Here is a 13,936-nt window from a genome sequence, read left to right as displayed (position 1 = left end):
AGTCAGCCTCACCTCCATCCCTGGGAAAGTGATGGAACAACTTATCCTTGGTGCCATCTCAAGGCATATCAAGGGGAAGAGGGTCATTAGGGGTAGTCAACATGGCCTCACCAAGGGGAAGTCATGTTTGACCAACCTCATAGCCTTTTATGAAGACATAATGAGGTGGATAGATGATGGCAGAGCAGTGGATGTGGTCTGTCTTGACTTCAGTAAAGCATTTGACACAGTCTCCCACAGCATCCTCACAGCTAAACTGAGGAAGTGTGGTTTGGATGATCAGGTAGTGAGGTGGACTGCGAACTGGCTGAAGAAGCCAGAGAGTTGCGGTCGATGGGGCAGAGTCCAGTTGGAGGCCTGTATCTAGTGGAGTCCCTCAAGGGTCAGTACTGGGACCAGTACTGTTCAATATATTCATCAGCGACTTGGATGAGGGAATAGAGTGTACTATCAGCAAGTTTGCTGATGACACCAAGCTGGGAGGAGTGGCTGACACACCAGAAGGCTGTGCTGCCATCCAGCGAGACCTGGACAGGCTGGAGACTTGGGTAGGGAAAAATTTAATGAAATATAACAAAAGCAAGTGTAGAGTCTTACATCTGGGCAGGAACAAGCCCAGGTTCCAGTATAGGTTGGGGAATGACCTGTTAGAGAGCAGTGTAGGGAAAGGGATCTGGGGGTCCTGGTGGACAGCAGGATGACCATGAGCCAGCACTGTGCCCTTGTGGCCAAGAAGGCCAATGGCATCCTGGGGCGTATTAGAAAGGGTGTGGTTAGCAGGTCAAGAGAGGTTCTCCTCCCTCTCTACTCTGCCCTGGTGAGACCACATCTGGAATATTGTGTCCCATTCTGGACCCCTCAGTTCAAGAAGGACAGGAAACTGCTGGAGAGAGTCCAGCGCAGGGCAACGAAGATGATGAAGGGAGTGGAGCATCTCCCTTATGAGGAAAGGCTGAGGGAGCTGTGTCTCTTTAGCTTGGAGAAGAAGAGACTGAGGGGTGACCTTATTAACGTTTACAAATATATAAAGGGTAAGTGTCATGAGGATGGAGCCGGGCTCTTCTCGGTGACAACCAATGGTAAGACAAGGGCTAATGAGTTCAAACTGGAACATAAGAGGTTCCACTTAAATTTGAGAAGAAACTTCTCAGTGAGGATGACAGAGCACTGGAACAGGCTGCCCAGGGAGGTTTGGAGTCTCCTACTCTGAAGGCATTAAAGACCTGCCTGGACACCTTCCTGTGTAACCTCATCTAGATGTTCCTGCTCTGGCAGGGGGATTGGACTGGATGATCTTTCGAGATCCCTTCCAATCCCTTACATTCTGTGATTCTGTGATACCATACAAAAACGTCAATTTATGTGCTTTCCTTTCACCTAGATATGCAACCATATATACTATGTTTCCAGTCTTCTCTCTAGTATTGGATCAGGATGTGAAGCCAGAAATGGCACTGCTATATCCAGAACTTTATAAGGATCTCACAAAGGTATGAATGTCTTCAATGCTCAGATATGAAGAAATGCTGAAATCTCTGGTGTGCAAAACTGGGAATTCTTACAGTCACTTTCTTAATGTATTCCATGCAAGACGGATGCACAAGTAACGTAATGTAGAATTTTGTACTATGAAAATAATACATGGTACCAAATGTTCCACTTGATTTTATTAATAGATTTGTTAAATTACCAGTGATTGGACTGAAATAATTCAAACATGAAGGTATGTTGATGTAAAAGTTGCTTTCAGCATGGCCCCAGAATCTCTGATCTGTAGTTACTTATGCTTACTGTTTCATAGCTTTTTTTTTCAATTGGTATATTAATTTATAGTTTTTGTTTGCCCTATATTTTCTTTCCCTGAACCCCCAGGAATTGTTAATGGCCTCTTCAAAAGCTGGCTTTCTTTAAATAACAGATGTTGATAACTGAAATATTCTGACTCAGCTGTAGACACAGGTTTCTGTGTGTTTGCACATACCTGCAAGCAAAAAAAAAGTGTATAATTTCTTTACCCACAAAAGTGAAACAAATCTCAAGACTCATAAATTTCCCTAAATTTTTAAAAAATCCTTCTGCTCCATCTTAAGTTGACAGCTAGAAAAGTTATGATCCAAGGCAGAAGCAGGTAGTCTTTTTAGGGATAGTAGATTTGTTCAAGATGTGTCTAAAAATTTTAAAGTAGACTGTAGACAAAAAAGGTCCAAACTTTGTCTTTTCAGTTGTGTTAAATTAGCTAATAGTTATGTTAGTCTAGGGGAATTTTTTTTCGTCTCTTGGAGATCTTGGTTCTTTCATTCTCCTCTTCAGAATCTTAGAAGTTTCTTTGTGAGATTTCAACCTATGATTAATCTCCAGAAAGCATGGCCTCACACCTGCTACAAGCAGTTGTAAGCTTGCCTGTGGAAAACTGTTGATGGAACTTGGAAGCATCTTATTTCCAGAGACAGAAGTTAACCTGTGCTCTGAAACTGCCCAGGATGGGTAGATGAATGCAGGCTAAATTTTTGTTTAGGCTTAAATGACAATTCTCGGAGATGCTGAATAAAAGCTTGCCCAGCTTTTATTGCATGTCTATGAATAGTAAATAAGGAGAACCCAAATAATTCTCTTCAGAAGACAAAAAAGAATGTGGAGAAACTGGAGGGTACAGTTCAGTGCATTGTGTGGTGCAGAAGATGATCAGGGAGTTATTATGGATGAGTAGTACAAAAAGTTATTTATGTGCTTTACACAGACCACATTTGACTTCACTATTAGAAACTAATCTTATTGTGAGTGTTTATTACAACAATTTATGATCATGCTGCCTTATTCATGACACTATGAAGCCTACATATTTCTGCACATAATTTTTCAAATTATGGACTCTAAATACAATCTCTACCAATGCTATTCAGCTAGTGTTATTCAAACGTGTTGACATGGACTATAATTCCTAGGAGTTGGTTTCTTTTCTGGGATATGCTAGTGATGAAAATGCTTTTTAGATTTTAAAAATAATAAGACAGTTCAGCAGAAGTCATTGGCAGACTCCTGCTCCAGTGCAAGAAGAGGAAAAAATTAGCAAGGTTCAGAGGGACAGGTGTGGCCACATACTGGATCAGTGTGTCCTTCAGGTATTACTGTTTCTGTAGCTCCTCTGGAATTACAGCTAAAATATGTATATATTTATAAGATTTGGGTTGCGCAGCATACCTTGGAAGCGCAGGAGTGACATGCCCCTTCTAGTTCCATAAAGATGAACCAAAACTCAAGCTCATTCTTATTTCACAAATCTCACTAATTGGGAACTATGGTTTAAGGTAGAAACAGTGTCCATTAGTCAAAGGAAAATGGACAGGCACTCAAAGGAGAAAAAATATATAACTTTGTGCTTGCATGATATGTTCAGTGTGTCACCAACATTCTAGACTATATGCAGAATTATGAAAATGTCTTTAGCACCTTGCCATGAACTCTGTCTGCCCAATAATATGTTTTAGCCTCCACTGAACTAATAGAGTTAACTCATCACTTTCTATAACAGTGAAGCACGTTTCTTTGTCAAGTGCTGATTCTTCCCTGTTCTTGAGTGGTCACCTCCTTCATGCCAAAATAACTGCTTTGTTTGCCATTTTATCTTTTTAAGTGTGCATCCTTTCAGCTCTGCAGTTCTGACATATTTCATTAGTACCCTCACAGAATGGAAGAGTCGTATGCATATGTACAGCATTTATTTGATTTATGCATATGTTTCAATCTATAACATTCACAATCACAAGAAGGTTTTAAATGTATTTGGTAATAGTTGCTTGCTGAAAACTTACAGGAGTCATATATTTATTCGATGAATGCAAATAGTTTATCCAACATTTAGAAGTGACTAGTAACTACAGTTTTGCTCAAGGTTTAGATCAGTAGGTACAAAATACTATTTTTCTTGAAGGCTACGTTTTTGCAAAACAGACATAAAAATATTTTAAATTAAAAACAAACTAATTTTACTTTAATTATCCCTCTGAAAACCTGCCAGAGCATTGCAAGCTAAAGTATTGTTGCTGTTAAACGCCCTAACTGTCCTACCTCCAAACTTAGAGTTTGTGCAATTTCTATACAAGTTTGCAATGAAGACTCATAAAAACAAGTAGAACCTTTTTAGCCTGCATCAATTCGAAGGCTGCTTATTTTACTTGTAAAATGCTTCTCTAGTGGTTAGCTATTAAAAATATATGAACTGAATAGATTTTTTTTTTTTAAGCTGTGTGTAATTGTCCTCTCACTTGTTTCTCTTAGGGAAGATCTTTGTCATTTAAGACGTTCCTCATCTGGGTTTTAATCAGTATTTACCAAGGTAGGAGAAAGTCCTGATTTTCTGAACTGAGATTTTTTTGTCTGTTATTAGCAATATTGTTTTTCAGCTGCAGGTTGAATTCCCAAAGCTTAACATTTCTTCAGCAGTTTTATATATTGCTTTCCGTTTATCTCATTAATCGATATTCCTGTAGTGCACCGGGCCTATTCAAAACGTGGCATGGATTGGTATTTGTATTGATGCATGTCACCTAAAAAAGGACATGTTTTTAATTAAATGCTAATCCAGAAAAATGTTAATGAGTGCTTATCACATTGCGTATATTTACACAGTAGTTTTCTTTCATGAAATGACAGAAACACTGTTGAAGTAATCTGAATTATGTAATCAGTTAAATGTAATTACACTTTCAACAATATCTCATTTATTTGTAGCACTTGACAAAATGAGGTTAATTAACACTTCATCAGATATATTGCACAAAAAGGTGTTTAATTTTCTAATAGTTTTATTTCTTGATAGGTTTACTTTGGTTGTTTAATTTCACATGCACAAAGTACAGTAAATATCACTTCTTTTAGAATGATCAATGTTATTACCTTACAAAAATAACACTGAGCAGGTTTTCATAGTGAGCAACCAAATATTCAGTGTGCAGATGTAAAAACTGGTACACAGAAACTTCATTCCTTGGTGTGGTGTTAACTTTGTGTACCTTTCCTAGGTGGTATTCTGATGTATGGAGCCCTGCTGCTTTTTGAATCTGAATTTGTACATGTCGTTGCCATTTCTTTCACTGCCCTCATCTTGACTGAGCTCTTGATGGTTGCACTGACCATACGAACATGGCACTGGTTAATGGTGGTGGCTGAATTCCTCAGTCTTGGCTGCTATGTGGCCTCTCTTGCATTTCTAAATGAATACTTTGGTGAGTAATAGTAAAAGTATTTTAGCAAAGAACTGTGTGGGTTTTTTTTTTTTTGGTTAAGAATAGGTGATGTTATGCTTTGTGAAATACAACTTTCTCCATAAGAAATGACTGAGTTGAAATTAGGTTTAATTGATGTTGGGTTTAAATATTTTCTTATCCTTTTCTCGTAGAATTTGAACAACCTTTATTCCTGTTAGTATGATTTAACTAGCTGATAAATTTTACTCAAACTGCGCATGCTTTTCCCATCCTTGATCTAATATTGACAGTCCGAACTGTGTACCTTAAATTGACTTCAAGTTTTGCACTATTAAAATAGATATGATTTCTAAAAATCAGGATCATTCACTGAGCTGGTGAATGATTAATTATGCCAGGCCAAGTGGACCTCAATAGATCTAAGCCATGAGCTTGAAAGAACTGAAGTATTGCTAGAGAGTGAGGCAGAAGGCTATTAGTATAGATACTTCACGTAAGAATCATTGTTTCATAGTTACATTATGCCACACTGTTTCTTAAGGTTCTGATTGTTCACAACATGAAAGAACAGGTTTTAACTGCCGATCTTAACAGTCAAGGATCTGAACATCAAAATAATACGTTTCCTCTTAGATCAAATTATACTTCAGTAAAAACCTCTATTACAGTCTCTCTGTTTTCCAGGAGCTGATGAGTAAGGAGTTGTCCTTCTTCAATTGTCACTTGTCATAGCAGAATTAAATGTTGTATGGTAGTTTCTAGGAGTCTCATAACTCTGCTTTCACTCTCTCATGTCCCAAGTGTTCAGTAAATCAGTAAATGTTTCACTGCCTGTCCAAGGTGTTCTGTTACTTCCCAAATTTCTCAGGAGCCAAATTTTAATGAAGAAACAACACTGCTGGGCTTGGTCCTTGTACATTATTTCAGGTTTGCTAGAATACTTTTTTATTTTCTCTGACACTGATGCACAGACTCTTTGATAGAGATTATTGGATTAATTCCTGAATCTCCACAGCTAGCTTACACATGGAAGGAACAAGCAAGAACAGATACAGGTATAGGGTGTTCTGTCCAAACTCCCAGGGACTTCATAAAGCAGAACTTGCTGTTTCACCTTTGTAAGTCTTTAGTATTGCTGACAGCCAGTCCTTCCATCCTCTGTAGGTGCTGCTCAGTGAGAAGCACCTTTAGGTGGTGTTCACACATGTGTAAAAACTGCAGGGACCTTGTTTCCTGCAAACCTTTCTGTGAAGGCGAGTGCTTTGCTATCCTCTTTTATTTGCTTCACAAGTTCAGCATCTGAGTACATCAATGGTTGCACAGTTTCCTGTAGCCTGTGAACTTCCGTATTTTTCATCTTTAAGAGTACTGAAAAGGCTGACATTTCATGAACTTCCGTAAAGATGTATTTTATTCATTAGTTAATCTGAAAAAATGCATTTCATTTAGTCTCACTTCTGCTTAATGCTTTTACTCCTGTTCAGTCTCTCACATTGTAACTGGGGGGAAGGACCCTTTTTTTTGTGCATGTCATGTAGTATAAACCTAAGTGATGGTTTACAGTTCAAGGTATAGATCAACTGCCATGTATCAGGGAAAACAATCCAGTCCAGTAGTGCTTGACTTCATCTGCAAATAAACTGTTTCTTTCAATGATGTTACTTACAAGCATCATCTCTTCCTAAAGAAATTATATCACAAGTATGACATGGCACTCAAATTAGAAAGACAAAAATATTTGATACTGCTCTACAACTCTGACTCATGGAAGTAAATAAATTCATAGGTTTCTGAGCTAATTGCACACAATGACCTTATTAGGCATGGCTCTACAATATGTTACATAGGCTTTTAGTATGTTTAAGCAGGCTTAGCCTAAAACCATATAATAAGTTTATATGTTGAAATCTAATATGCAAAGTATTTTAATGGGTAAAGTTGGAGCAGTAAAGCATTTCTTTACTTCATTTTCTGAATTGAATTTTCATTCACATTAAAACAGTTCTGATCAAGTAGTTTATACAGTAAATTATACTTTATAAGAAAACTGCCAGCTACTTACAACCTTCAAACATGACCAAATATAAAATCTCTGTATTTTCAAAATGGTTTGGTTAAATTGATGTTTTAAATGTTCTCATTGTTATGTGAAAGGCAATAATATTCCAGTTAATGCTACTAACATCTTTTCACTGCTTTTTGTGTAGCTAACCTGTTTGTTGGGGTGGTTTTTTCACGTAACTTTCATATTGTCTGTAGATCTATCCTTTCATTTTCATTCTCCCTCTTTGTGAAACAGGTATAGGCAGAGTGTCTTTTGGAGCTTTCTTAGGTAGGTAAAGTTTAACTTTTCTTGAAGTTTTTAATTAAGTCTTTAAAAAATAAAGAACAGGAAAATATGTAATATACACATCTGTAAATAATGTGAGAAAAGGCAAGAAAAAACAATTATTCAGGTTACCTGTGTTGTGGGATCTTTCCATGATAATCAAGTATGACCTGACCATCACAAATATGGTCTAAAAATTTCAGCAGCAAGTGTAGAGTGTCACCATTGTTAATGTTTGTCACAAAAAATGGCTTTTCAGTGCACCTTGAGGCAATATCACTACATTGTTTTCCTTTTAAATTTTTGGGCTTTAATTTAATCTCTAATGTTTTAAGAATCATTCAGTCTAGTTGTTGTGACTGCTTCAGAAAAAAATAATCTGAATAATAATCAGAATAAGCTGAAGATCCAAAATGGTAGCAGGATTTCTGGTTGGGAACTTGTATTATAGTGAGTAAAAATGGTTATTACTAGTAGAAAAATAAGCTGGCTTAACTTTTTAGTATGAGGAAGTCTTGCTTTTAAACTAAGAGTCTGTTTCCCTTAAAATTACTTTGTGCTGTAGAACAGTGTAAGGACCATAAAGGAACTCTGAGTTCCTGTCTAGAGAATATAGTTGGCAAAAACAAAATGCTGAGATTAACTTTCTGTTGTTTTGTTGCCCCTTTTTTTTTAATTTTGCAAGGTCTGGAACAATATTATAAGCTAACAATTAAGAGAGTTTTATTGACTTTGCAGTATGGAAATTCTAGTTTCCATGTTACCAGCTACCATAACTTATTTTCCCATTTTGTTTCCCCAGATGTTGCCTTTATCACAACTGTGACCTTCCTGTGGAAAGTGTCAGCAATCACTGTTGTAAGCTGTCTTCCACTTTACATTCTCAAGTACTTGAAGCGCAAATTTTCTCCTCCAAGTTATTCCAAGCTTACCTCGTAAAAGTAATTATATACCTGTGGTTTTTCACTCATACCACTCTGCAAATTGCACATACACTGTGCTTTGGTGTTTATGTTGGACTGTAGAAATTAAAAAAAAAAAAGTGATAGAGTGAGTAGAGCACAAAAAGAGTAAATATCTGACAGGTACAAAAACACAGAAGTACACTAACACAAGACTATCAGAGATAATAAATTTTCTTCATGTTGATTTTTTTTTTACTTTCAGTTGCTATGATTATAAAATAAAACTGAATTACCTTTGATTTGACAATGTTTCTGAATGGTTTCATTGCTACTGTAAAGGATTTTTTGCTACTGTAAAGGATTTTTTCTTATTGTACTAATCTTCTGCAAGTTGATTGAAACTTCTGTTATTTATTATAATACATAGCCTCCCTTCTTTAGTTATTACATAACTTTCTAATTCGAGTCCATTCCTTTAATGTTTATATATGGAAAAGTTCACTCCTCCATACTTACTGTAACAAACCTGATGCCTGTAAATGCCCGTATCTGTATTAGCAGCTGTTATTCCTCATCAGACATTGAGTAATATGCACTATTTGAATTATGTACAGATATCTGCATAGCACAGTATTAATTTAGGAGCTGTTGTCCTATTCTGTACTCTCCATTTCTGGCATCAGTAAATTACAGATCTGTGATGTTGACAGCAGTTCTTTAAATGCACATTACAGTCAGGTTGCACAAAAGCTGTTTAAAAATTAAATTATGAATTCTGTACATAATACCACTGCACCTATTGATCTGTACAGATATCAAAGACATGGCTGCTCAGTAAATGTTTTAAAATTCTTATTCATTTTGTATTGTAAAACTGCGAATAATGTCAAAGTACATTTCTATATATGAGAAGTCCAGTAAACCTTGTATTAGCTGATATGTTTAAATTGCCTTGTAATCTGTTTACTTAGGTTACTCAGGTAAAAGAAAATAAGATGATCACATGAACATTATGGTAGGAAAATCTATCATCTTCCAAGTTGTAAATGTTATGTTTTTATAACTTAGTTTGGTGCAGACTTGTTTAAAAAAAAAAAAAAAAAAAATCAGAACATTTTTCCTTGTTGTAAACTGTCAGAGTTGAGTATTTTGGCTGAGTTATGACACTTTACAGTGGTTGAAGAGTTGTTCCAGAAACTCATGTACTCTGGTACAATCTGAAGAGTCCAAATCTTGCGTACTGTACTGGAGAGTAGGATATATGATTTTAGTTTTCCATTATGTTATAACTTTGCTTTCTCAAGAAGTACGTATAACAAATTTACCATAATCTCTTTATCAGTGGAAAGGAACAGCGTAATTATCCATGCTTTATTAAATATTTGTGTGTTTTTAAAAAACACTTAATATGGATATCATTTTCATGTTTGACTGTACGCCTTTACAACATAATTCCTTGTTTAGTCTCTTATAACTTCGTCCTTATGCCATTATTATATTGGATGAGTAATATCTAAGTGATAAATATAACTACTTCCTGGGAGAGCAGAGGAAACTGCTGCAGAGCTATTTGGACTCCATTCCATTAATTTTTGTTTCAAAAGTTTTTCTTACTAGCTATTTATCTGCTTTTTTTAAAATTTTTTCATTCCTCATTATAAAAGCAATAAAGCCTAATTTCTACCAAATATTATTAATGGTATATATATTAAATAAACGACTGAAGTAGAGTTTCTTTAAATTATGCAACATTGCAGACTAGTTTGCTCTGTCCCTCTGTAAACTCCCTTCCATGAAACCCCCACAAGATGTCACTGTTCTTGCATTACTAGCAGAAGCCTTTCTTCATTTTCTGTGGTTTTGGCAAGACACTCTTGGTTTATATTTTTAGTTTAGTCCTGTGATATTTTTGTTGCTGATTTGCTTTAATTTTATATTTTTCTCCCATAAGTGGCAATTACTTTGAATCGGTTAGGAGAAGTCACAAGTGTGCAGTTGTTCTGAAATTATGTTTTCTTCAGACCTTTTTGTCTTATACATTGTGAGCTTGCAACCATATGCATAAAATTCAGTAGATAAGCAACAGCTTAGCGTTGATCATTCTTCATCTATACATCACATCATTGACATTAGGCAGAAAAATAGGAAAAAAAAGTGAGAAATTAAACTAACAGTATGGAAGTGATAGTGTTACCATAATACAGCTGTATGAGATATCATAGTATCCATATGTACAGAATTTATAGTGTACATATATTAATCCTCAGCATTAAAACTGTGAGGTTAGTGTGATAGCAAATGTATAGATCTATGCACAGATATAAGCCTTTTTAAAAGTGGAGTTGATTCTCTAGAGTGCCTGCTTTCTTGGAGTATTTTCAATATACAGCAAAGATCTGGTTTCAGCTAGTACTTTATTTTGAAGACTGTGGAAGTCTGTAGGTGACTTACCTTGCTTTTTAGGTTTGGTCACTGCAAAGTCACATACGCTGGAAAAGTCTGTTTTCTGTTCTTTCATGTCATTCAGCCACAGCCCCGTAAAGGGGTAGTGCTACTATATCACTATGGTTTACGGATAACAATATAAGTGCAGAATTTAAGTGTTGTAATATGACTTATTTCAGTAGAAAGCTTTAATGTATGGTGGATTTCAGTACAAAGTAAGCTAAGTACCATCACAATCCCTGGCTCTTAAAACAGATTAGAATGGTAACATGTCTGGTGTGAAAGTGAATAAATTATTTTGGAAGAATCTCATTCTGTTGTCATTTCACATCAGTGTATGTCAGGAGTAAGTCTGGAGCACTGTATCGCCTTACATAAACACAGATTTAGGCCTTGGATCTGCAAGTTACACCCAGAAGGCCCTTACTTTTATCCAGGATTAAATAAATGTTTACTTTTGTGAGCTGCTATGTCAGATGTGTATTTCTGAAACGATAATCATGTCTCTTTGAAAACATATTTGGAAAACAATTTCAGAATTGGGATATGACAGAGAGGCAAGATGTGAACAGAAAGCATATATTTACCGAAGTATTATCCATAACAGTATTGACCTATTTGGACCATGTTTAATAAGCACGTGAGCTAAACATCTGCTAGATTTCATATGTAGTTTGATGGGAGAACACAAGGAAAAGGAGAGATCCTGCAAAAATAGAGTACTGGTAATTACTATATTGGTTTCTTCGATGCTATTCTAAACTTTTGTGTTCATGTAACTGCTGGAAAACATTTTACTACACAAGGTATTAGTTTGCAAATGAAAGCCAAAATTAAATCCTTGCATACTGAACATTTAATCTATAGCACTTTTCCATGAATGCAAGTGTTTAGAACAGCATTTCTGTGTTCAAACTGAGATTGCTGACACATACCATCAGAGTTCAGCTGTTTGATATCTCCTGTTTTTTTCCTAGAAGTTCTGAGTTGTTATCCAAAGACGTGCCACTGTTTTTGTACATACGTAGGAAGTGCATGTTATCTTGATGAGCAGCATCCACTTGAGCCACACTGTGTGATAAATGTCCTCCTACCCTATGTCCACAAGAGGGTGCGAGCATGAATATTTTTCAGTCTCCTTTTAAAACATGTCTGCAAGAGGGAGCTCTGCAGTCGGGAACCTTTTCGGACTAGACATCAGTACTGCAGGTAGTTAAGCAAAAATATTAATATTCACATATGTAGTTAAATGTCTGTGAGTCACAGGGATCAACTTCTGTGGACAAAGAGGAGATGATTTCCCTACATATTGCTCTTACTTAGACCAATCTGATCATGTTAGAGAGTAAACCTAAGTCGTATAGTTTCCATACTCCTGTACAAACTTATTGCTGTCTCCAGGCATTCAGATTATTTGAAGAACTGACTTCAGATCTTCTGTGTTCCTGGGATCATCCTGCATCCCTGCACTGATGTGCACCTCTGCCTTGCTCATATAGCATACACCAGAAGGTTCCTTCATCACTGAAGGCTGAGGCTGTTCATGCTTGATCCATCTTTGTTTGCATATTCACCATGGGAATTATGGTGAGTCAGGCCTGGGGGAGGTCTTATGGTATAAATGACAGTATAGACTTCCTTAGAGGCTTTGGAGATGTGCTGTTAACAAAGATACTCCAATATGACCTCTTTTCCCACTTCTGCAGAGCTTTCTATTCCTGGGTTTTACATTAGCAAGATAACTTGAAAGAGACTTGCACCTTTTTCATGCTCGCATCCCTTCACGTGTCCAGAGGTATTAATGTGGCTCCAACAGCCCTGACAGGGCAAAGGAATTTAGTGCAGAGTATGTGGACAGACAGTACTCCTTAAAAAGTGACAGCTGCAGGAGGAGAGGTGGCTGTTCTGCTTTCGCTGCTGCTGCAGAAGCTGTTCTTGTACGTCCTGCTTACTCCGACATCCATTTGAATTTTAGCTTTCGTGGAGTTTCTCCTTATTTTTGCTGGCTAGAAAGGAAATAATTGGGCCAGCAGTCTCTTATAACATTTCACTTAGTAACCTTTCCGTATCTAGGCTGCTATTATTATAATTCAGTTGAAACTTGAAGGCAGTCAAAAAAAGCCCTTCAATATGGTAGCTCCCTGTAGGGAGGAAAATCAGTATGAGTCAACAAAGACAACATGGATCAAACATTATGTGTAAACAAACAGGAGTCACAATATCTTTAACACTGCATTAGAAAGCATAGGAATTCCTTTTGTAAATAAAACACACTTAAAGCAAGATACTTCCCAATAAGTATTAACTACCCAACAGATGCCCTCAGCAGGGTTCACAGCTGTTATTGTAAGTGGGAATTCGCTCAGCCAGTTGCTAAGAAAATCCTTCTCAACTTCATCGACCAAAAAAATAGTTTTGATCGAAGTGTTTTACAGCAAAGGCAGTGAAAACTGGGTGCCTTGAACAGAATAATGAGTGCTCTGCAGTTGAGTTGACAAATTCTACTTTGTTCTCCCACTCCTGACCAGGTTTTAGCAAAACTGCAGCTGAGATTTCTGCTTGTTGTAGTCTCCTCCTGTCCTCCAGCATGCCTTCAACTTAAGATCATAATCAGCAATGGTAAACCTCCAAATTACTCTAGAAATAAAAAGTGCGTTTGAGGAATACTTGGCCTTTTTGTATTACTGAGTTATAAGAAAGATCATCATCTGTGGTGCATGATAAGTATTGACAACCCTGCCTTTATTCTTCTAGCAGTAAACTATGTTTATTTCTTCTTCTCTTGACACAGGCAGGAGCATTGGTTATAATGTTCATGTAGCTTTAAGCAAGCAGTACACAAAATAGACCATTGTAATTTCTTATTTGTAGAACTGCTTTCCATTGTTTCTCTATAATATACACATCTAGTTTTTTCCATGGGTCCTCTGTATTTTGCTCTGAGTTCTAGCCATGAATTTGATTTGCAAAGTAAACACACGTGTGGAAGCAAATTATAGGTAACTACTTCAAAAGTCTGTTGAAAATGAATTCCTGGGCATTTGGGCTGTAAG

General features: G+C 36.6%; 1 protein-coding gene across 6 annotated transcripts in view; it reads left to right on the top strand.

Annotated features, from left to right (window-relative positions):
- The window catches only part of ATP9B (ATPase phospholipid transporting 9B (putative)), a 165,202-nt gene extending 155,076 nt beyond the window's left edge, over positions 1 to 10,126 (top strand). For 5 of the 6 annotated variants that reach the window (XM_065830088.2, XM_065830087.2, XM_071804648.1 and 2 more), the window contains 5 exons: positions 1,382 to 1,490; positions 4,276 to 4,333; positions 5,019 to 5,222; positions 7,504 to 7,536; positions 8,336 to 10,126. In XM_065830088.2, the coding sequence (XP_065686160.1) occupies positions 1,382 to 1,490; positions 4,276 to 4,333; positions 5,019 to 5,222; positions 7,504 to 7,536; positions 8,336 to 8,472 (541 nt within the window). In that variant the 3' untranslated portion in view covers positions 8,473 to 10,126. The remainder of the gene's footprint in view (positions 1 to 1,381; positions 1,491 to 4,275; positions 4,334 to 5,018; positions 5,223 to 7,503; positions 7,537 to 8,335) is intronic. The other variant, XM_065830090.2, reaches the window with a different exon arrangement.
- Positions 10,127 to 13,936: the final 3,810 nt, after the last annotated feature.

This window comes from Patagioenas fasciata, chromosome 2 (genome assembly GCF_037038585.1).
Source record: "Patagioenas fasciata isolate bPatFas1 chromosome 2, bPatFas1.hap1, whole genome shotgun sequence".
Classification (NCBI taxonomy): Eukaryota; Metazoa; Chordata; class Aves; order Columbiformes; family Columbidae; genus Patagioenas; species Patagioenas fasciata.
Note: the sequence above shows the minus strand (reverse complement) of the source record. Positions and strands in the feature narration are given on the sequence as shown.